The sequence below is a fragment of the Drosophila mojavensis genome, unplaced genomic scaffold (genome assembly GCF_018153725.1).
Source record: "Drosophila mojavensis isolate 15081-1352.22 unplaced genomic scaffold, ASM1815372v1 contig_36, whole genome shotgun sequence".
Lineage (NCBI taxonomy): Eukaryota > Metazoa > Arthropoda > Insecta > Diptera > Drosophilidae > Drosophila > Drosophila mojavensis.
In genome coordinates, this window is record NW_025318858.1 from 21,704,302 (window position 1) to 21,729,645 (window position 25,344).

General features: G+C 36.8%; 1 protein-coding gene across 9 annotated transcripts in view; it reads right to left on the minus strand.

The window, feature by feature from the left end:
• LOC26528540 (neural-cadherin) overlaps positions 1–25,344 on the minus strand; it is a 159,691-nt gene that overhangs the window by 70,928 nt on the left and 63,419 nt on the right. For all 9 annotated transcript variants that reach the window (XM_032729206.2, XM_032729209.2, XM_032729210.2 and 6 more), the window contains 3 exons: positions 20,760–20,949; positions 18,197–18,379; positions 16,110–16,296 (listed from right to left, as the gene is read on the minus strand). In XM_032729206.2, the coding sequence (XP_032585097.2) occupies positions 16,110–16,296; positions 18,197–18,379; positions 20,760–20,949 (560 nt within the window). The remainder of the gene's footprint in view (positions 1–16,109; positions 16,297–18,196; positions 18,380–20,759; positions 20,950–25,344) is intronic.

The following is a 25,344-nucleotide window of genomic DNA, read 5'->3' on the forward strand; positions in this document are numbered from 1 at the left end:
TGAAACTAATTAGAATTGGGCGGGCTTGTTATGCTAACAAAATGCATAAAATAAATAAGCTGGAGACAAATTCATGGACTGTCCTACGACGAGGGCAGTTCAAAGAGTAATGAGTAGCACACGTGTTGGCAATTCAAATAACGTAACTAAGTGGCTTTGTTACAGTGGTTGTTATTACTGTTGCTGTTGTTGTTGTTGTTGTTGCTGTTGTTGCTGTTGTTGTTGTTGTTGTTGTGGAGTGCACACTTTATGACAGCACACGTGAACGTGAGCCTGCTCAAAATCAGGTCAGCAACTCTACAGAGAGATATGACAGACGATATACAGTTAGAGATTGTACATATATAGAGACATGTATTCATATTGTAGCTGTATATATATATGTATCAATTTTAAATATTTGTATATATGTGCATATATTTGCACACATTACGTATACGCGCCGTTGTGCTAAGCTCTTTTAATTGATATTCGTGACAAAAGTGGAAAAAACCTAAGACAGCAAATCAATTCACAATTTAACTTTGATAAACAAAGCATTGTAAAAAGAAAATCAAACAAAAATTGTTGTCAAATATAAGACTTAAGTAAACCTAAACAAATTATTGCACAAGAATAATAACTGAAAAAGGAAGTTATATATTTGTTTCTTTTCAGTAAAATTGTTTCCTTTCACTTGCTTCTACATCCTCTTTATAAATACATTTCTTATATATTTTCCTTCCACTTTTTCATAAACATTTTGACAGCATTTGTGCAAAATTCACTTTAATAGTTTGCCATATGAATAAAGTTTTGCTTACATTTTTCACTTTTTTTGTTTTTGTATATATATATATATTTTTTACATAATATTTTCAACGTTTTTCTCATAATATTTTTATCGTTTGCGAAATGTTTTTATAGCTTTTACCTGCTCTTTTTTTTTCACTTTTCAAGTGCGCTTTAAAGGTAAAGAAAAAACAGCTCGAACTGAGTTTATGGCACATACGCATCCTGCTCGTATTTAAGGCAGTTGCTGCTCCTGCTGCTCCTGCTACTGCTCCTGCTCTTGTTTTTGGTGTTGGCTTCGCCGTGTTCCTCTGCTGTGCTTCAGGTCGCATAAAGTGTCAAGTTTATCGCAAGGCTGCAGCTTGCTGCGTGTCCACAGGACGTGTTCTGGCCGAGTCCTGCCGTGCCGTGCCGTGCCGTGCCATGCACGATAAATCGTGACTCGGTCGAGCGCTTTTTCTTGCGGCCAGCTTTTGCCGCAGGCGATGCGCCAAAAAGCCAGAATCACGCATAAATCGGCCACCAAATTTTGAGCACCAAGAAAATGCAGTTCAGAATGGCTTTTCTGGGAGTACTTCATATTTGTTGTTGTGTTCGACTATATGCAGCATTGGCAGAGCGCATTGAGTGCTGTCAGAGCTGGCAATTTGTTGTGTTTTCCGATTGACTAACTAAGTGAAATATTTACAATATTTGCTCAAAGGATTGCGAAAAGTGAATGGCGAAAATTGAAGCGGCCAGCGCTTTGCAGTAAATTAACAAGTGAATATTTTCACATGCATTCCACTCCATTGTGTGCTTCAGCTCGACAAGCCGCACGGCGATCAATTTTGAACAGAGTACACTGAGCGAAACTGCACATGAGTTGATGAATATTAAAATTGCATTGGATTTTATATAAGAATATTTTTTTTTTGTTGCTTATTTTATTTAATTTTAATTTTATTTTTAATTTTTAACTTTGAGTTTTGAAGCAATTTTATATAAAAACATTCGTTGTTTATTTTTTAGAGTAAACATTTTTTTAGAGTGTACTTAGGCACTTTAGAAGTCTGTATTTACTCCATATATATGTTTGAAAAATTATTATATTGCTTAAGTATATATTTGGATTCAAAAGAATTTAAAAATTATGCATATTTTTATAATAAATTTTTTATTTATTATTTTGAAAATTTAATATTTTTTTTTTATTGATATTAATATCGCCTACAAATTTTTAAAATATTTTTAACATAGTTTTTAGTTTTAAATTATTTAATTTTAAATTTTTTTTTAATTTAAAAAAATAATAAGGAGTATATTACATATAATAAAACAATATAATATAATATGAGAAAAATATTACACATATTTAAATATAAACTATATGAAATTGCTTATTTCTCTCCTCGGCACATTTTCGGACAGTGTACTATTTGCATTCGTGCTAAAACCACTCGAAATATGCAGTGAGTCACAATAATCTAGAGTACATTAGAGCGGGCCATGGCTGACTGCCTGACTGGTTGAGCGACTGATGGATTTGGTTGTTGCAACTAAAATTGCGAGTGCTACAAAAATGCAAAGCAGTCGTCAGAACAATTCACACACACATATATGTATATATATACACACACACACATGCATTTACTCTCTCCTACACACACACAGAGAGAACTCATCCATAGAGAAAGAGAAAATGCCATCGGGTTTTTGAGGTTAGCAACTGCTGTGGGTTAGCTGGCAACGCCTTTCAATCAAAAGCGTTCCGAACACTGGCCCAAATTCCCAAACACAGCGACCGGATGACTTTGGTCGCATCAGTTCCCCTACAGCACGCCAGATGTCGCTGCACGTGACAAACGCCGACAATCGACATTGATTCAACAGCATCTACAGCTACACCTAGGCCATCCGCCCTCATCCCACGATTCGCTATTCAATTCACCCGACAATCTATCTATCCTGCTAGCTGCCTCTCTCTCTCTCTCCCCTCTCACTCTCTTTGTATTTTCACCTGCCTATTCAGTCAGGTTTTACCACTCACTTCCCACTAATTTGCCCGTCGTTTCCTCTAAGCTCTGCCAGTCCTGACAATTGATGAGCCGCTTTCGCTTCGCTTTACTGCATTTTTCGCGTTTTTTCACTCTTACTTTCTCTCTCTCTCTCTCTTTCTCTCTCTCTCTTTCTCTCTCTCGGTCACTCTCTCTCTCCAACTCTTTTCCTCAAAGAAGCTGCTGTCATTAGACATGCAGTCGGGCAGCCAAAGGAAACTTCTTTCTATGCATGTCTATTGCTTTGTGGACTTATGATGACTTCATAGTCCCCGCAACTCGAATACCCCAGCTGAGTTTTTAGTTCAGTCTCAGTCTCAGTTTCAGTTTCAGTCTCAGTTTCCTTCACTTGTAATTGGCATCTCGAGGTGCTGATTAATTTATGTAAATGCAAAAAAAAAGAAAAAAAAAAAAAAAAAAAAAATACGAAAGGAAAGGAAAACCTCGCTCAAAGTAATCTTCATTTGCTTCATCAGCAGCATTGCCATTATCATCAGCACCGTCATCATCATCATCATCATGTTCGTAATGACGCTAGTCAACAACTGGCGCCAACAAGTAGATTTCCATCAAATGGCAAAGGATATGCCAAAAGTTCTGTGTACTCATTGGCTACAGCCAGGCAGAGAGGGGGAGGCGGAAGCGGAGGAGGAGGAGGAGGAGGGTCTCCTCGGTCAGCTTGAGGGCGGACATCAGCACTAAATCGCTGTCATTAATCATTTGCCTCGCAAGGTGGGCAACAGCGTGGGTGACGTTAATCTTAACCGGGCCACAGCCAAATACAAATATCAGCCAAAGCGCGAATTTTGCGCTGACAAAGCTGAATTTTAAATGCCCTACAATAAATTTACTGTAGAGAAAACGATTTTGAATATTTAAAAAATATCTGGCAATTTAGAAATATGCGCGAAATTTAGTTTTAAATTTATTATTAATCATCAATTAATATTAAAATATATATATATATTTTTTTTTTTTTTTATTAATGATATTTATTTTTGTATTTTAAATGTCTTTTTTTTTTTTTTTTTTTTTAGCATTATTATTATTGTTACTTTTATTTTCATTTTTATATAACTCAAAATGGTTTTATTACTTAGGCTTTTAATTTGAAGCATATGCATATTGTTGAATTACTTTAACATATTTTAAATTACTTTTATTAAATTATTTCTAATATTTTGATTTTTTTAAATACTTGATTTATATATATATAAAATTAGTTAAATGTTATACTTATTTTTATTTACAAATAATTATATTAAGACATATTTAACGCGTTATAAAATATTTTTTATTTTTAGTATTTATTTCTTTTAATAAATTTTTATTTTGAATGTATTTTAAAACTATTTTTTAAATATTTTGTTATGTAATTTATTTTTATTATTAATATTATTTATTTACTATTTATTTATTTTTTTTTTTTTTTTAAATTATTTATAATATTTTTACTTTATATATTTATGTAAATGTATTGCCACATGTGTTGTTCTGCTTCTTGATTCCTATTTCAAAGTATAACAAATATTCAATACAAACTGCTGTGCCATATTGAATTGCAAACGCCGTATAACAGTCTGCAGAGCAAAGGTCAAAAAGCAACGACACAAAAACAATTAAAACGTCATGTGGGCGTGTCAATTGCTGTTGCTAGTGGTCGCTTTTGACTTTTGACTTTGACACGTGTCACTTGCGCTTAAAGGCGCCGACAGAACTTAAAGGGAAGTACGATAAGGCGAGCGTAAGTGTGAATGACGTACTCTTAATGATATCAAAAACAGGAACACAAATAGTTGACATAATTGCGGCGAGCAGTCCAGCTACAACAATTACAGTTCGGCATACTTTTGTACTCCTCAATATGAGTATGTGTGTGTGTGTGTTTGTGTGAGTTGAATTCTAATTAAAATTCTCTCGCTTTGGCAATTAGGTAAACTCCTGTCAGTTAGTTGACTGGCCGACCGCAAATATTTAACATTGCCTTCTTTAATAAGCTTCAAATGATTGCAATTAACTTTTAAATGGAGTGTGAGCTGTTTGAGTAGAACAGATTTGCTTGAAGGTTGCCCGTATAACACACATACATACATATATCTAGATTGCATTGCATCAATTGCTGTTATATACGATAGAGAGTAAGCAGAAGTTATAAAAGCTTTAAATGAACTCTGTTAAAATTTAATACGTTATTAAAATTTTAAATATATATAAATATATATAAATATAAATATATATAAATATATATAAATATATATGCAATTCATTGATAAGAAAAGTTAAAAAAATATATATATATATATTTATTAAACTAAGTTTGCATTATAAATACGTTATATGTATAACAATCACTCGCCTGCCAAGGCATATAACAGCGCATATAACACATTTCTCAAAGTCTATATTTTCGACTTATGTTCGCGAATTTGAGATCAAGTAGAATAAGTGTCGATTGTAATTTGACGCTAGATGGCGCCACAGGTATGCCTGTTGGCGGGGCTAATCAAAAATCGCTTAAGCAGCGCATTGCAACTGCGCGATTTATGCCAAAATGAGCAGCTTCCATGGAAGTAGAAGCCGAGGAAGAAGCCATGGCCACGGGGCACAGGCCAGAGCGCAAGGTTGGACGGCAACAGTAATTTATATGCACTTTGATAGCAACAAGATGCAAGGCACGAACAGTAGGAGCAGGAGCACTTGCAGCAGCAGCAGCAGAAGCAGGAGCAGGAGCAGGAGCAGGAGCAGGAGCACTGGCAGCAGCAACAGCTCCCCAAGTGCCGCTCGACCCACTTATAAATCACCAAGCAAACAGTGAAGAGATATCGCCCAATGTTGTTGCGGCTTCTCTTGTTGCTGTTGTTGGCATCGACTAAGCAGTTTATTGAAAAGTGCGCGACCGGAACAAGAGTTGCTGCAGTTGCAGTTGCAGTTGCAGTGGCTGAGTGGCTGGGGGCGCTGCCTGCTCGGGCCATAAATATGGTCAAGTGGTAGCAGGCTTCGCTTTCAATAGACGCGCCCACAATGACTTGCAAGGGCGCATTAGGGCGGGTAGCAGGAGCCGAGGACGTGAGCCGCTCTTTGTCTGGCTTGTGGGCGTGCCCCACTGCTGGGGCACATTAGTTTAGCGAGCGTGTGTGACCACTGCAAAGGACTCGCCCCGAAAATCCCCCTGACAGGAAACATCCTGTGCAAGCAGCTTGTCGACGGGCGAGGACAGGCGATGCCACGTAAGACGAACTTGAGCAGCTTTTAATGTCAGCCGAAAAGCGAAAGTCAATTGCCAGCATGCCAAGGTCGCACTGCAAGTCGCATTTCTCAAATCAACTCACTCAATTCTGCTCATACACAATCCTCACACACACATTTACATTCACATTCGCATTCATATATCAGCTCGACTCGCAGTAGAACAAAACAGCTGCAGAGCGCCAGTTGAAGCAGTGCGTACTCAAAAATGCACAGCACAAAAGGTGAAGCAGCCCGAGGGGGGTGGGGCGATGATGGGAGCATAAACGAATCATTCACACGCCCGACAGGTTCAAAGACCTCGCGAGTCGCGAAAGCCGGCACTGTTAACGAGCTGTTAACATTGAGAGCACTGCAATGCATTCCACAGGCAAACATTTGATTGGACTTGCTAGTGAGGGGTGCTGTTAAGAGAGGAGCTATGTTATGTTAACATTCGAGCTGATAACACTGAGAGCAATGGATTCCACAAGCATTGGATTTGATTGGACTGCCTATTTAGGGGCTTATATGTAATACTGTTGTTGAGAGAGGAGAGTTTCGAGTTAACTATGTTATGTTAACATTCAAGCACGCATTTAACATCCACATTGTAGGTAATTGTGTGGGGAGTAATTTCGTATAAGGTATATTAACATTCGAATATGATTATAACATAACTTCCACTATTGTTGGCCTGTGTGAGAGTAGCTGGCGGGATTGCGTATACGTATGTGTAACATTTCTCCTTTCTTTCGAGGGATATATCAGAATGTGATGTTAACTTATTGTGTGACTTTAACTTGGAGTGGCAATGGAAATGGATTGAGAATTTAACATTGTGGAGGAGGTATAAATGCTAGCAGTCAATTGTAATGTGCATACTTCAATCTAATGCAATACGAATAACATTAAACAAGTTAATGCCATGTTACACGGAGACAGAGAAGGTGTATAGTCTATAACATAACATTTATTACCTATAAATAAATAATATTTTAATTTATATGTTGTTAATGCAGCTATAAACTGAATACAAATTAAATTAAACAGGTTCTAACATTTGCTATTAGCTATACTAATTTCCCCTTTAGCTTGTCACTCTGTTAACAGAGTTAACCTAAACTAACATAAGATCCCATTCAATGCTGCCTTAACATGACTGCATCTATTCTAACAGTCTTGCCCCTTGCTGTGCATGTTTCTTAACATAGCGACCACAGCTAGTTCGAAAAAGTCCTCTCTCTCACTCTGTCTCTCCTTCCACTTACACTCTATTGGTAAACAGAGAGCGCACTAAAGTAAAGCCGACGCTCTCAGCACTCGTTATTCCACTTCGTGTGCGCTTCGTTTGTGGACTTTAACCTCGTTTCGTCGACTATTTTGGGCTGCATATTCCCATTGTCTGGCCGAGGGAGACCAAGTTGAAGATGTTCGCAGCGCAGTCTGAGACGCTGCTGCTGCTGCTGTTGTTGTTATTGTTGCTGTTGTTTCTTTGATTGTGTTACTTTCTTTTTGTTTCTGGCAAACTTTTTTGTTATCTATTGTTGTTGTTGCTGGCTTTGGCGTTGGCGTTACGCACTCGAGAAGACGCAAAAGTTGTTGACAGGCATCGGAGCGCTTCTGGCTGTATAGTTTGCATGAAATTAAAATAATCTGCAAGATTTATTGCACTAGACACGCGCCCATTGACGCGTCAGCGAGCGAAGACTTAAGTTTCTCTCCTCTCTCTTTTGGCTGAGAGACGCAAATGCATACTAAAAGCACTTGCCTTGCCTCGCCTTGGCTTGGCTTGGGCTTACACGCAGCTTGAACACACTTTAAAGCACTTTAACAATCGACTGGCCAAAGCCTGAGCTGAAACGTCGATCGAGTGAGCAACTGGAACAAATTGGCTCAAGTGTTGCTGTTGTTGCTGCTGTTTGATGTTGGAGCTGTCTGATGTTGCTGCTGTAGCTTTTGTTTAATGGTGCAATGTAAATATTTGCATTTACTTTTAAGCCACGCCCCCTTCGCCGCTGGCTTGCTGAACAGTGAGCTTACGCCTTGGGGCATTGACAGTGCTCAAGACAATGGCCACAGTTGCAGCAGTTGCAGCAGTTGCAGTTGCCCCTTTGGGGGCGCAACTTGTTGACTTATTTGCCGAAAAGGACGAAAAGGAATCGAGTGCAAATGAAGTTGTAAATGCGGAAATGCCATTTTTCATTACATGCCAGCAGAGAGAAAACGAAAGAGGCAGAGTGTATGATAGAGAGAGAGAGAGAGAGAGAGAGAGAGAGAGCTCTGCTGAATGAGAGAGAGAGAGAGGGCGAACGCGCGTGACCAGCGAATTTGACTTAATTTCATTTGCTTTCTTTTCAGCTTTTGCCAAGTTTTTCTGTGTCCGTTTCAACTTGGCTTGTATTTATTTGGCTTGAAGGCACATTTTTAAGCACAATTTCAGCAGTCTTTTATTTACTATAATATTGTAGTGAGATGTCGTAAGACTTGTTGAATTTAAGCGAGAAGAGTGAGCCCGCATTTTGAGAGGCTCTCAGTTAGCTTAGCTCATTCTAGCTTCTTTAATCTTAAATATGAATATAACTTCCAATTTAATTTCCAACAAACTAGCTTGTAAGCTCATTAATTAAAGCTCATCTTACATAGAGAAAATTTACTCGAATAACTGAAATAATTCGGCTGCTGCTTAAATAGCGCACGAGTAATTTGCCTTCGCAGGTCCTGGAATTTCGATTAATAAAACTAATTTACATAGCATATCAGCTCCACTTGGTTACACAGCCAAGATTCGGTCTGCCTTAAAAATTGGCAAATTAAATTTCATAGAAAGCAACAGAGATAGATGTAAAAGCAAAAATCTAGGTTATATAAATAAACGTATTTTCTGAAATACATATTTATTTATATGTTGTATAATGGAATACATATAGGTATATAAATTAACATATACATATATATTTAAAAATCTATTTTTAAACATACCCCAAATAAGGCTAACGTCAATTGAAGAGACGTCAAATTTATTTTACATACCTGCAATAGAAAAGAGAATATGATTTTTAATTAAACTGCAAATGTATATAACAATATATATATGTGTGTGTGTGTGTGTGTGTGTGTGTGTCTCTCTCTGTGCATTCGCGCTTAAAGCATCGATCATAAATGATGAACTGCGTGCGCGTTGCATCCTTTCAAGCCAGACAAATGACCCCGCCAAAGAGCGTGCAAATAACGTGTGAAAGTCCCTTGACAAATGACGCCAAATTTACGAGCTCCGCGAGGCGAGGCCGGCAGGAGGCAACCCTAAAAACCGGAGACTGCAGACGGCAGAGTCTTTAAAGCTACAAACAGAAACTACAGCACAATAACGAGGGCTAACAAGGGTTAAGTGTGGCAAGGCACATGAAAACATTATCGAATATCGAAATGTGATATGAGAGAGACAGAGAAAGAGAAAGAGAGAGAGAGAGAGAGAGAGAGAGTAGGAGTAAGAGAAGGAGAGCGAGGGGCAGATAGAGCAAAAGAGAAAAATCGTTTGGATGCGAGCAAATATTGGTTATGGCTTTTGTTTCTTTTTTTTCCTTGTTTTTCCTTGTTTTTCCTTGTTGTTATTGGTATTTGCTGCCGTACCACGCGGCGTATGCGTTATTGTTACTAGATGAGTCTTGACGGCTTGGCCCTGGTTTGCCAGTTTTTACGAGCTTGAACATTTTTTACGAGCACTTATTTCCGCCCCAGAAATTAGAGAAACTTCCATAGGAAACATTTTATGCCCCCAACAACAGCAACAGCAACAGCAACAACAACAACGGCAACGGCAACAATAATGCCTAATAACTTCTTGGCCAAAAGAGGCGAAAGAGTTCAGTTTTGCTTTAGGCCCTTTGGCATTTCGCTTGTCGGAGCTGGTGGGGGAGGGGAGCAGGGGGGCGAGACGACGTTTAGGGTCTAGATATTTCGCTCGAAATTTATGATGTGTGTAACAACAATTGGGCATTGTTTACCATTCATGTTGCTGTTGTTGTTGTTGTTATTTTTGGACATTTTCAGTCAAGTGTATCATGCAAATTTTGCTTATTTTATTTAATGCGATTTTTATGAGTGCCAATTTCGATGGCCAGCCACACCAAAAATGCTTCCGGCACTTCCATTTGCATTTAGCAGTAGCTCAATTTTTCGATCACGTCACCTTTATTGAGAGCTGAGCGCAGTGCTTAACACTATGCTACAAAGCTGATGGAAGTGTATGGGTAAAAGAGTAATAGAGAAGCAAGAGAATAGTGGATATGATAGAGAAGCAGACCACTGCTGAAGAGATTCATCCATAATGAAACAGACTTGATAGAAATTATGCAAAAGCTCTTCAGATCATGTAGAGATTATGGGAGAGATCATGAAGAGCCCTGCAGAGATCAACAGTTCTAGTATTTCGAAAGTGTATGAGAAAAGTAAATAATAGAGAAGCAAACGCGATAGAAGTGATGAATATATGCATCACCTCTATCGAGTTTGATGAATTATCTTAACTCTATTAAGTATGTTGCTCTGTGGAGAGATTATGCAAAGTCGGAAACAGAGAAGCAAATTTGATACAGAGCATAGAGAGATTCATCAATAGCAGACTTGGTTAGGATGTTAAGATTCTATGAAAAATGATTTAGAGAGAAACAGATATAGATTGTACGAAAGAAACTTTATATATGGATGACATTATTCACTATTTAATCGACATCAAATTTCTGAATTGAAAAAAAAAAAAAATATTTCACGTAATATTCTTTGTCAGAATTTTTATTTTTTACTTTTATTTTTTCTTTTATTTATTTATTTTTTCTTTTTTATTTATTTCTTCTTTATTTTTTCTTTATTTTTTTATTTTTTTTATTTTAATTTATAAAGCATTAACATACCTATAAAGCAACTTAATAATTTTTCGCACTTATAAATTTCTAGATCTAAGATAAGTCTTCTCGTATCTCTTAGCTCTGTCATTTATTCCCTTCGCCAGCTACCTCAACACTTTCTTTACTTTACCCCACTCTCGCCTCCAAGCCTCACCCTTTTCCTCTACTCTGCAATAACTAATATTGCTTTACTTGTAGTTAGACGTCTCACGCTCTCTAAGCGCCCACCTTTCAGAAGATTTATACTGCTGCCGCAGCAAATTTATTATTTATATTCGCTGTTGTTCGGTGCTTGCGTGTGCTGACAGGTGAATCAGAATTGAGGAATTGCCAGCTCGACCCGTGCGGCGAGGGGTCGCACAAGGTAGCCCCGGCCACAGACCCGGCAGACCCAGAGCCAGACGCACAATCGCTCAATCGCCTCGACTTAAAAATTCAGCATTTCTACCATTTGTCATGTTTATGCTTTGCCAGCTGCCTTCCACTCACACACCAGCTCTATCTACATCTTTGTCTCTCTCCCTCTCTGTCTTTCTGCCCCTCTTTGTTATGCTGCCCTTGGGTCAGGAGACATGAAACGTGCAGGCGGCGCTAAGCCTAAAAGTATGCATAAATAAAAAAGAGCACGTAAAGCAGATAACAAAGTCAAAACAAGCCATTGATAACTGTATTTGGGTGGCTCTCTGTCTATTTGTCCATTTATATATATATATATATACGAGTATGTATGAGTGTGGGTGAGTTTTGTTTAGAGTTGCTAGATAAGCAGCTAAACAGAGTGCGCTTTATTATTGTTATTTAAGCAAAATTTGACAACGATTTAAGTTTTGATTTGAATGGAAAAAGCTGTAATTGAGCTGTAACTTGAACTTCAATTGAACACTGTAGCTATAGAGCTTTGGCTAACGAAATGAAACCGCATTCGATACCTGTTTGTAAAATAACTGAGAAGCCAGCAGTCAAAGCCAGGCGAATAACAAAAGGCAAACTGAAAGCGCTGCAAACGCTGCGAAGCCCCAGCAAGGATACAAACGCGAGCAGGAGGCGGGGCAAGCGAGACTGCGCGGCAGGGGTAGGGTTAAAGCAGAGGAGCAGAGCAACTAGCCCAACCAGCTAACGAGCGAAGTCAAAGCATTGCAAGCAAATAACAAAACCTCAAAAAGAGAAGAAGAAAAAGAGAGAGAGAGAGAGAGAGAGAGACAGGGAGAAAAAGTTGCTCATAGTAAAAAATCAATCAAATTGCTGAAAAGCCACAATAGAATGCCGGCAAATGCTATTTGCGGTTAGAAAAATACTGGAAAATGTCAACTTAATTTAATTAAATTTGTTGTTTAGGACTGAAGAGCTCTTAGCAGGTGCTAAAAAACTTTCGAGTTACTTATTATAATGAAAGTGTCCAATAGATACAAATTATTTTATAATTTTCCAGCATCTCCCACACTCCCCCTCACTCTATCTCTCTATCTGTGTGTTCTTCGCTCTCTCTCTCTCTATTGCCGCTTAAATTTCATGGCATTTAGCATTAATTTATGTCTTGCTTATGAACAAAATACTCTGCTATAAAGACAGCGAGGGGGAATGGGAGGGAGAGAGGAGAGTACGTGCTTCTCATTTCTCTTGCAACCGCAAGCTGTTGCCAGGACCCAACCAGTTAGCAGCAAATGCACACATATACATGCACATGCATATATATTTATACTTTTTATTGTATGTATGTTTGTATCAATATTTGCAAGCTCCGGCTAGTCCGACAACTGTTGTAATTTACATGGCAGCCCTCTCCTTCTCCGCAACCAAAGCGCGGCATACAAACAAGCAAAACAAAAAGCGAAAAATACAACAAAAAAAAAAGGAAACTTTTTAATTTTCGTGCTCGCCTTTCATGGCCAAAAGCCCGTGCGTCTGACTCTTCTCCGTACGTCTGTCTGTCTGTCAGTTTTTTTTTTTTTTTTTTATTATTTTTTATTTTTTATTTGTTGTTGTGCTGCCAGGGGCGGCTTACGCGCGTATAGATTGCACATCATTTTCATTTTCATTTTCGATGAAAAGTATGCTCCGAGTTTTGCATGGCATCCATTTAGCAGCGCTTATGTGCGGCTCAGCGACATATTAAACAATCAAACAGCACTTGGCAAGGACATCAAAAATATATAATATAAACACAAAAAAGAGAACGAAACTGAAGTAGAGTGAGCTGAAAATGAGGAGATAAAATTTGGTACGCTTCGGCAAATTGATTGCCTTTCGGGGCAATTTTTAATGAAACGGCAAACAATGCGACAAAAACCAAAATCAAAATTCTATTAAAATGCTGTTTGTCTAGGGGGCGTGTTTATGTGTGTGCATAGGGGCTGTTAAAGTGTATATATATGTGTGTGTGTGTGTGTGAGTGTGGCTGTGAGCGTGTGTGCCCAATTGTTTATACTTGTCACACATCAATTGTAAGGCAATATCTTGTTTTATTTTTTGAGACCCGCAATGCACAATTGAAAAAGCCAACAGATGGCGCTTTGATGCTACAATTATACAATTTTAGCATTTACACTCTCATCTAGTCTAGCCAAAAAAAAAAATTCTAGCTCTATTTTTTAGACCTAATCGTATTTCTTGATTTCAAAATAAATGTTTGTTGTTTAATATTCAATTTTGAATGCCCGCTTCTCCCTCCTAAGTCACTGTCCGTGTGACTTAAATCTAGCACATAAACTAGCTTGTATAGTCCTTCTATAAATTGCTAAGAGCCTTCGACTGCGGCCACAAGGAGGGAGGCAAATCCGAAATTAGTATTATATATTTTGAAATATAAATGGTATTAATATATGTATATATAAATTTTTTTTAAAATATATATTTTACGGAATTTAATTTTGTTCTAGTTTTTTGTTTTTGTTTAATTTTATTTATTTATTTTTATTTTTTATTTTATTTATTTCATTTTTATTTTTTTATATTTTTTTTATTTACACTTTTTTTTATTTTTTTTTTTAAATAATTTAATCAATGTACACAAGTGTTGTGCTTAACATTATTTTCATTTAAGGGTTTAGGACACATTATCCTTTTCTACTATTTTTATTTTATTTTATTTTTTTTTTATATATATAAATTCAGCATTTTATTATGATTGTCATTTGTGAGTTTGCTTATGCAATGTTGGATGATCATATGTAAAATTAGTTATATGTATATGTATGCATATACATGTACATGTGCATTGAGAGCATGGAAAGCCTTATAAATTTTCCATATTTGATTTTATGAAGTGTTTATGACTTTTTTGCTCGCTCACGTATACCAAGTGCTCATATTGTGACACTCAATAAATGTTTTCCAGGAATTGTTAAAACTCACACTCTACATTTCGAAGAGTCTTTGAAGTTGGAAATAAACTCGTTAAAGAGTATTTCAGAGATTTTTGGTATGTGTGTATACATATGACATATTCATGCATATCTATTGTTGTATGTAATGATAATGCCCATTGCATTATGTTGCTCACTGACTTTTCACTGCAAACAAATTTACGGTATTCAAATGCATCCGACTGCAGCTTTCATATTTTTAATATTTTTAATTTGATAGAAAACAATTAATAGTAGCCATAAAATTTGCAATTGAAATTTAATATTTTATGCTCATAATAAAAAGTGTTCAGCATATTCTGATTTTTGGCTTGTTTCGGCTGCTGAAACACTCAAACATCTATTGACTGAAAAATTGGAAATAAAATGCATTTTGCGGCTGCAGTCGTTGATTTGAGCTTGGCAAATGTTTTCGCTAAATGCAAATTCATTTGCAGCACAAATCCGCGCTTGTGGTCAGCTGCGTATCCAATAAAAGCCAAAATGCACTTGCCTAAATACACACAGACACGGAGAGAGAGAGAGAGAGAGAGAGAGAGAGAGAGAGAGAGAGAGGGAGAGAGAGGGAGAGAGAGAGAGATAGAGAGAGGGAGATAGAGAGAGAGGCACGCACTCACAGTCTGGCCACATCATGTGACCTATTTGGTTTGCCCCCGTGGTCAATATTTATCGTAGATATTCGATTTAGCCAGACTGCAAACAAGCAGCGCAGCAATGCAAATAGCCAAAATGTCAGTAAAATCTGAATCAAGCCAGAGAAACTATTGCACAATTTTTTGTTTTAGCAACAACAACAACAGCAGCAACAGCAGCAAGAGCAGCAACAGCAGCAGCTGGCTACAAGTAAACGCATTTAACTACACTTTTCATATAAGACTGTACTGAAATAATACTCTCCCTCTCTCTCTCTCTCTCTCTAAATTTGATTGTGTGTGTATTTTGGGACTTCTTCAATTGAAACAAGCTCAAAATGTTTTTCAATTCCAGTTCAATTTCTATTTGCTGATTGATAGACCTATGCATTTTAGAATAGCTAACTTTAACTTTATTTAGGATTTATGGATATTTGTAGCTTGTAAATTTTAATAATTGTTGATTTTAAAATTGCACAAAATTCTTACAGTTTCTAACAGTTACCTGATTAAACAATTTATTTCACTTGAGTTGCATTCATTCAATTCAAATTATTTCCCCATTAAAGAGTCAAAAGTTTTCGAGATCATATTGCTGCCATAAAACTCTTGAAAACTCTTATTCTTGTAATATAATAAATTATATTTATATTTATTTTAATTTTTTAAATGAAGATTTTTTTCTGATAACACACATATATATAAATATACAGTGAGTAATATAAGTATGTTTTTTTTTTTTTCAACTTCAAACGCCCTTATAACATGAAATATTAATTGAAATTAAAAAATTGCAAATGCTAAGTTATAGATAGAAAAATTCCCTCTCCAATGAGGTATATATCAATATAGTATATTTAGCATAATTATCCAAAAATCACATTCGCTTCAGTGAATTTATGCACAAATATTAAAATCCCATTTTTTCATTCACTCTCCCTCTTTACTTTAGTATATTACAATCAAATACATTTTTAATATAATCACAATTGAGTTAAGCTTTTGCCTACTTATTCATCCGCTTCAGTGAATTTATGCACAAATTTCAAATGACATTTATAGCGACAGCAGCCAGTGGCAATCAGCCTGGCTGGAAGTGAAGTGAACTGAACGGGGACTTTTGTGTTTGCGTTTGAGTGTGGGAGGGGTAGGGGGAGGGGATGTAGTCGGCCGACTTACCTGAATTGGGTCCATTGCTGTTGGGTCGCGCCGATGGGGCACCGTCGCGTGCCTCTACCTCGAGGGCGTAGGCGCCCTTCTTCTCTCTGTCGAACACGGTTTTGGTAAAGATTTCGCCGCTTTGCAAATTAATTTCGAAAAATTCTTTGCCCTCGTTTCGTGGCGAGTCGACGATGTAATAGTAGACCTGCAAGTACATGCAACACATGCCGTTAGAAGTGAAAATTAAAATGAAAATGAAAAATAAAAGAGAGCAAAACCCGTTTGCTGTTGACAAATCTACAAATTGTCAGGAAGTTAATTAAAACATGTCGAGTTCAAAGAGGAAATTGTCCCCAAAACAAAATTTAAATCAAGCGCAAAAAATGCGCCATATTACAGTCGAAGCTTTAATCATGATGATGCTGATGTTGATGATGATGATGATCGGGCTAATGATAATCAGTTGCAGGGCGTCTTGACGCGCCCATAAATGAACAACGCTAATTAGTGCAGACATTTTGCACGCGTCCATGCAAATTACTTGGCTGCAGGACACGAAATGTGTCGGCCAAGAGAATGGCCAAACAAGAGCGGTAAACAGCAGCCTCAGCCATGGCCAGTTATCCGTTACCCAATACCCATTACCCATTGCCCATTGCCCATTACCCATTACCATTTAGCCGTCACCCAGGCACCATATTATTATAATCGCGAACATTGCTTCGGGCCGCGGCATCCCCTTTCATGTCCTGCCCTCAAGGTCTGCCCGTCAGACGCATAAAGAGCGGGGCACAGACTGCTTTGCGTTTTTTCCTGTTATTTTCTTGATTTCTTTTCTTTTTTTTTTTCTTTCTCCCCCCTCTTTGAACTTTCACTGAGGGCTTAGCGTACTTAAGGGTGTGTGAAAATACTGCAGCGCGGAAAAGCTGAAAAAAAGGAGCGAGTTGTGGCAACTCTTTGACATTTATAAGCCCAGCGCCAGATGAGCAAAAGGCGACAAAAGCAGCAAGCTGAGAAAAAAAAAATACAATTATAGTGGAGCGCGAATGGAGCTGAAAGTGTGAGCACTTAAAGAAGAGGAAGAGATCGCAGAACGAAGAAAAAAAAACGCAATGCGGCAAAGAAATGTTTTGCTTTCTATTTGAATTACAACTGAATTTAATGTAATACTTCTTTAAATATTATCTGAGTTCATACTTTGAATGGGGTGGCAACTCTGTTCAGTAAATCACAAGCTGTGAAGCCTCAATTGATTACTTTACATGCTCCAATGTTGTTAGTCGAGTTGTGTTAAACAAATTTGAGGTGCTTATTGTTGACTAGGTGGCAACCCCCCGCAAAAATTTGAATTGCCTAGCAGAGAACTCAAACTACTTTAATGCTTCTGTGTAGAAAATACTGATGATTCAGAATTGAAAGTTAATCTAGGAGCTTGTAGATGCTGAATATAATAATGAATATTAGATGAATATTTGTAACTAAGTGGCAACGCCAGTTTATCATATAACACAATTTTAAGCCACACTGTCAGCATATATAGGCTATGCAACAACTATGTATTTATTTATTTATTTAATGTCTATTTTCAACAAGATGGCAACACCAACTCATAGAAATGCTAACTGTTAAATCACTGAACATAATGCCACGAGATCGTACCTCTGTGAGTGCATAACTCTAGTTTACATTCATATTACCAACTAGCTTTCAGCTCCAACTGATGTTTCAAGCACTTAACATAATGTTAAAGCACTTATCACAGCGCCACTGTTAAGTCGCTGTAAATTGAAGCGCTTTTCTAGCACATTAAGCAAATGACGCTTTAAAGTGCTGCCAGCACCGCCCACGAGTTTTGCAAGCAGCCAATTGCCAACTCTTCTTGGTAACTCTTAACTTTTTACATCACCATCATCGTTTTTTGTTATTTTTTTTTCTCTTTTGTCCACCTCAGTCATTCATTTGCCAACAATCGCCTGGCATTTCCGCAACTGGCAATACCTGCTAGCCGTACCCATTGCACCCCCAACCCTATGGGCGACCCTCTATCTGAGGGGCTGGGCTTAAAATGGTTTGCACTCAATTTATTCGCGCTTCACGTTACTCACCTGATTATTTGGGAATGTGCCATCCTTGTCAATAGCGTTCACTTGCGTCACTTTGGTGCCAATCGGCTCGCCCTCCAGCACCGTTTCCTGTTCGCGTTCAGTGAATAACGGTATTTCGTCATTAACATCCTCGAGCATTATGTAAACGGTCGCTTCCGATGCCAATTGCTGGGCGCCATTGTTCTGAAATGAGAAAAAAAGAAAACGTTGAGCATGAAATGAGCACATTTTAAAATTAAATTTCCAAAAAAAAAAATAAAATAAAATAAAATAAAATAAAATAAATAAAAATAAATAAATTTGATTGAATTGCAGAGAAGAATTCTGTTAGCAAAGCAGTAAACATATTTTATGAGCATTTGCTACAACATTTTTTACGCCTTATGTGTTTTTATGGAGTTAACTTTTTCTCTCGTTTATGTTTAGCGAAGCACGCAATATTGATTGATTGATTGAGCCAATGCAAGCCATCAACAACAACAATTTATTAGGCTACATATGCCAGCGATTGTTTTCAATTGCAGGTCACAGCTGTTATTGAACTTGTATTTATTTGCCAATGTTGTGTCCATTAATTAAGGCAATGATATACATGCCCGTCTCTGAAATCCACAAATCAAATGAAACATATGTGCGGATGATGTGTTGTCTATTTACATTGACTTTGGCTGCACAGAAAATTCAAGCACAGCTCGCCAAAAACTCTTGATGTGTGTGTGTGTGTGTGTGAGTGTGTTTGTATTGGTAGAAACTGAGCAAATTTGGCAATCCGAATATGAATTATTTATGTTTGCCGATTTTGTGTTTTTATACTCATTCACAAGAGTGAAATGAGTGTTTCAGTTGTGGTCAATGCTGTCGGTCTGTCTAACCGTATGAATGTGAGCCCTAATGCAGCTAGACTCGTCTATACCGTAGAGCTATAGTGCTAAGATCTGACCGTTCCGCCCACTTGGGGCGTGGCAAATTGTATGTAACATTTTATGGTATGAAATGTATGCTCACGTTGACAACACCCATTGGGGGCGTGGCAAATCGAGAATCTGACAGCCTTTGGGCCATGAATGTGTATTCTGCAGTTGGTAAAGCCCGGCTGTAGTAATTCTTCTTTTTATTTATTTATTTTTTGGCAAATATTAATTTGCCAGTTTTCCAGTTAATTAGAGTTTGTTCAGGCAGCCGGAAACTCGTATGACAAAGTTTGAACTGGCAAATTGAGCTGTTTGATAAAGGCAATGCATAAGTAAACAACGAATATCTATTCGAATCGAGCTGGCAATCGATATAGAAATGTGCTCGTCTGTCAGCTAGTTTACTAACGTGAATTAGATGAAGACAAATTTAAATTTTTAGTGCTTTTCACATTAGAGAACTCTAAGACTCCAAACTAATTTGAAATTTCTCTGTGCAATTAAATTAATTTAATAGCTAAAAATTCATGGCATTTTTTATTCTTCAATATAATAAATAATACGACAAACTATTCTAGTTAACCGCAAAAGAATTTCTATTATAACATTTTTTACGCAAAAATTCGAATTAAAATTTGCAAAGAATTTGGAATTTATTTATGCATGTGAATAGCAAACCGCAAAAATGTTAAACTTAAAAAAAAAATAGGGAAATAAAAAATTAATATGAAAATGTCGACAACATTTGGGAAAAAATGCATTAGAGACAGATCTATACATATGTATATGTATATATGTCTATGTGTGTGCTAATGCCATGTCGTGGGATGTTTAATTAACTGCATTTAATGCGAATGCAATTGAATTTTAATAGCACGCAGAGAGCGCCAAAGCGAGAGAGAGGGAGACAGCTAGCCATATATAGATGCGTGGCCTTTGGGAACATCATTTGTGGCATTTGTTGGAGCATCGGCAGCATCGGCGCGCTACAGCTGCTGCTGGTCATGTTTTAATTTATTTGAGCAGCTGAAACAATTTGTCAATAATTTCAGTATTGCTGAATAGCCGCACTAATGAGCTGCATTAGAGAGATATGGCCATAGAGACAGAGAGAGAGAGAGAGAGAGAGAGAGGAAGATAGTGTGTGTGCCTGCACTGATTGAAATTCAATTGCGATTCGCACTCCGTCTGCCTGTCAATCAGTCAATCAGCTGTTCAATTGCCAGATGGCAGAACTAAATCACAGTGAGGCGAGGTTCATAGTCAAATTGCTAACCATAGAGAGAGAGAGAGTGAGAGAGAGTGAGAGAGAGAGAGAGAGAGAGAGGGCGGGCGACAGGGCACCGATGTCGTGCCTTCCAGCTCGCGCAAGTAATTAAAACTTTTCAAATAAAATAATTACAAACGTATTTTGAAGTCATTTCCAAATGCAAAAGTCAAATACAGCTTAATTGAGCGCAGCAGCGCTTGAAAACTTGAAGAACTTTTGCTTCATTCCTTCTTTCCTTTTCGGGCCTTATGCTAAGCAAACAATTTACAACTAAGAACTGAACTTGAAGGTTGAAATGGCAATGGAAATGGCAATAGAAATAGAAATAGAAATAGAAATAGAAATGGGAAATTTGTCAAATTCAAGCTGATCTGGAACTTACCTCCACGCGTATGGTCAGATTGTATTCCTTGATGCTCTCGTAGTCCAGCGGATGGTTGACTTTTATGTCGGCCCACGTGTCGCCGTTGTCCGGTCTCTGTTGCAGATAGAACGTATGAAATTTGTTCGTCTGCGCCGTGGACCCTGGCATTAGCCTATAGAACACCGTTGGATTGCCCTCGATGCCGGAACTGCAGACGTTGAGTCGCCCGATGCAAAACAGAGAAGAGTTATGTGAGTAAATGCGTTTCGATTGATTTGCCAGTTACAGTTAGTTAGTTAGTTAAGTTGGTTAGTTGTTGGTGTGGAAAGAGTTGAATGAACTACATGATATATGATAGATGGAGTTCGATATGATGAGTTTATGCTACAAATGTTTTAAAATACTTGTTGGCATTTCAAAAATCAAATTATTATGAAATGATTTGGATTTGCATCCAGGCATCGAGCGAACACTCGAATGCTTGGAGGCAAAAAAAAAAAAAAAAAAAAAAAAAAATTGAAAATTAATTAACAGTTAACTTTTTAAAGCTATATTAGTGACAGACTCACTCACACACTCGCACACACGCACTCACACACGTACTCATTCACACACATGCGACACATCAAAATACAAAAAAATTTGATTTACGACACAAAAGAATAACAAAAATTTCGTTTTCAAGACTTTCAACAGAACAAAAAATTGTAGATTTTCCGTTTTCGTGCAAATAAAACGCAAAGAAAAGAAGTCGAGAAATAACAGGGAAAAGCCAAGAAAATTTCGCTTAGAGGAAAAAAGATGGCGTCAAAACAGAAATGAAAAAATGGCTTCAAAAACATTTAATTGCCATTCGAGTGTCAAAAAGTTGTTGAAGCAAATTCTAGGCTGGGTGGCAGGAGGCGGAACTGGGCAGGGGGCGGGAGGAGGCAGTAGGCAGGAGTCTGTAGACACGGCCAGCAGATGATGATTGTTTGCTTTCGTGTGTACAGTGGGCGAGGCGCAGATAATGAAAAACAAATTAGGCAAAGGGAGCAAACAAACAAAATAAATTTTATTTGCACTTGGACAACACTTGCAGCTGACAGTGGAGAGCGAGTGAAAAAAAAATATATACAGATTGTAAACCCGAAGTAGCAGAAGCAAAAAATAAAATGGAAAACTTTTGATACTCGGGTAAAAAAAATAAAAATAAATAAATAAATGTTGCAAGAAATCTGTCAGACTGCGCAAAAATGTTGCTGCCAAGGGCGAGCGCAAAAAACAGATATATGCTAGGTATGTATATAAATATGATAGAAACATATGTATATATATTGGGCACAAAAAATCGGTTGCAAAAAATTGAGTGTGTGAAGGGGGGAGTTTTTTTCGGTTTTGGTTGGGGATAAATTTGTGGATTGCATGAACATGTTTGGCATTTGTATATAATTCATGTAGGTAGGTGTTGCTCTGTGTGTGTTTGTGTATGTGTGGGAATTACATATGGAATATTTATTGGTATTGGTCGATTGTATTGCAAAAACAAAACTAGTTTCGTGTCTTTGATGTGAATTTTCTTTCAGTGTACATCGTTTTATTTATTTCAGTGTTTCTGTGTTTGGTATTCTGAGCACTTGTTTTTCCTGGCTTGCAGTTTGCACCTACAATGCTAAGTCTAACTAATATTTATAGATCTATAGTCGGGGCCAAACGCGCCAGAAGAAAAAACGAGAAACTCAAAGAAAAACTTGAACACATAAGTTAAGTAAAAGAAAACACCTTGCAGCTGATAAGAACCAACCGCTCAATACTTTGTTCACACAGTCGAGTTGAGGGGGTTGATCTAAGGCTGAAACTCATATCAGCATCAGTTCTATTTCATTTAATATTAAAACTTTTTCAGATTAATGCTGCTGAGATAAAATTGAACTTTCAGAAGAAAAACTAAGTTGTTTTAAAAATAATTTCCTTTGAACAACTCGCCTTCATAATAAATAATTTGTATTACATTCTTTTTCAAAAAGAGATTGACAGCTATACAGGTTTATATTTTGGACATCAGTCCATTTTAATTCATCTCAGCTAAAAATTATGGAGGCATTAGATCATTAGATTTAATGGAGGCAACTAATTGTACGGAAAAGCAAACAGAGCTCTAAGCATTTGTTATCGAATTTATGAAAGGGCTCTCAGAGTTCAAGATATAATAACTATTTTTTTAAATGTCAAAGGGATCTGCTTTTATTTTTACTTTTATTTATTTATTTTTTATTTTAAATTTTTTCTTCTTTTTTATTAACACAGTAATTCTTATTATTGGGAATTATCGTGAACGATTCTTTTTTTTTTTTAAAGAAAGAATTTTGTGTTTTTGTTTTTTAGATTTATCGCAATTTTCCATTTAGTAAGGTACTAATTATCGAGACACCGACTGTATTTAAAACTAGTTTATATATTTCAAAATAGAATATATGTTTATTCGTAAAATTTTCTGGCCTATACCAAAGACTCTCTTTCGCACCTTTTTGTATTGGGGTTTAGTTAATTCAGTATAGCTACATATATAAATATGTTAATATATTTGAGTTAATAAAACTTGATTACACACATTTTATTGAAATACTTTGAAGCTCAGATTTACTCAGGGTGTAACCAAAATGTTGCATGAATCTCGGACATAGAACTAAACATATCTCGATTGACTGTTATGTGAACAGAGCATACCCATATACATATATATGTATGTATACATACTTAAATATTTATACAAGTTAACTACTAGTTTGCTAGATAATACATTTATCGTTTGGTGTGACCCTGTTTTTATTTTGTTGTTGCTTTTTTTCGCAGCGCCCGCAACGCGTATCGTTATTATCGTTATTATTGTTGTTGTTGTTGTCTGCTTAAATGCATGTTACACTCGGCAAACACTTGACAGTGCGCGCATTAAGCGTACTAAGACCACAGCAACACCAACAGCAACAGTAATAAGAGAAGAAGAGGAAGAGGACTAAAAACAAACACATTTATTATGAGATACGCGCACTTGAAAACTCAGCCCACACATTGCGTCCTCCGGGCGGGCACACACTTGCCTAATAGCATCTTGGTTAAAGCAAACACACGCACACATACATACATACATACATAGACGGCTATGTAGGTATATATCTATTCTATATACACATGTACATATAGTTGGAGCTGTATAAAACGTTGACAATTTTGTGCTGGGACAAGATAATTGCAAAAACCGAAAGAAGTAAAGTAATAACAAACAGAAAGACGTCGAAAATAAGAAGAATGAAAATTATTATTTTGTTAACTCTTTTACACTTTACTTTCAAATTTATTTGCAATGTAAGGCAATGTAACCCAAGCACGTTTAATAGCTGGCTATTACTGAAATAGTTGGCATAGAAATGAAATTTACTTGGAGAGCACTAAGACTAATACAGGTGCAGGTGCTGGTGCAGGTGTCGACGCCACGGTGCGTATGTGCAATATATACATATATATACTATATATACATATATATGCATATATATGGCGCTTAGAAACGCTTTAAGTGCATTGCTTTTAGTGCTAACAATAAAGAAAACGAACAAACTGAAACTAGATACAAAAAAAAAAAAAAAAAAATAGAGATATATATATATATATATATATATATATATATATATATATTTTCAACTGGTAGCAACGACTACCCGTGGCCACAAAACTGACGCATAATTAAAACGTCAGTGCCATGTGTTTGGCTTGCCACAACGTTAATGCGGTTGCAGCAGAGATGAGAGATAAACAGAGAAAGAGAAAGAGAGAGAGAGGGAGAGGGAGAGCGGAAGAGCGGGAGAGACTAGCCAAGTCAAAAGTCATTTGAGTGCGCTACTTCAAGTTTTTAATTGCAATTATAAAAACACAAAATAAAACTTTATTCGAGCAAACTTTACGTCTTGCATTAGCTCAACTCTCTCTGTCTACGACTGGGCAGGGGTCAGAGTTGAGCTTGACAGCGCAACAAAATCTAAATACAGTCTGTGCCAACTTTAATCACATTTGATTAAACAAATTCAGGTGAGTCCAAAATAAAAAGGAGAATAGTTTTTATACACATCATAAGCTGACTAAACTTGACTACTTGAAGCCAAAGTTGAATTAATTTTTAGCGCTAATTTTTCAATTTATATACAGCTTTGGTGTGACTTTTTTTTTTTCATGTGTACTCAGGCTAGACAAAAATAAAAATTGAATATATTTATATAAATTTATATATTTGTGCAGCTTGTGTGAGTTGTGCAAAGTTTTTGGTGCTTGTAAAGTGGATGTGAATGGTGATGATGGGGAGGGGGACTCAAGGTGGCAAAGGTAGCTAAAAATTGCTTAAGCGTGAGCCAATGATAGAAGAATTCAAATAGATATATATAAAATATATATATACAAAAATATATATATAAAATATATAAACACAATCATTAGCTCGCGCTCAATTCTCTCAAAAGAGAGAATACTACAGAACAACATTCAGTACACACATAAACAGCTACAAAGTATGAAGAAAAACCAACACCAAAAAAATTAATTTAAAAAAAAAAAATATTTTTGATGAAAATTAGAATAA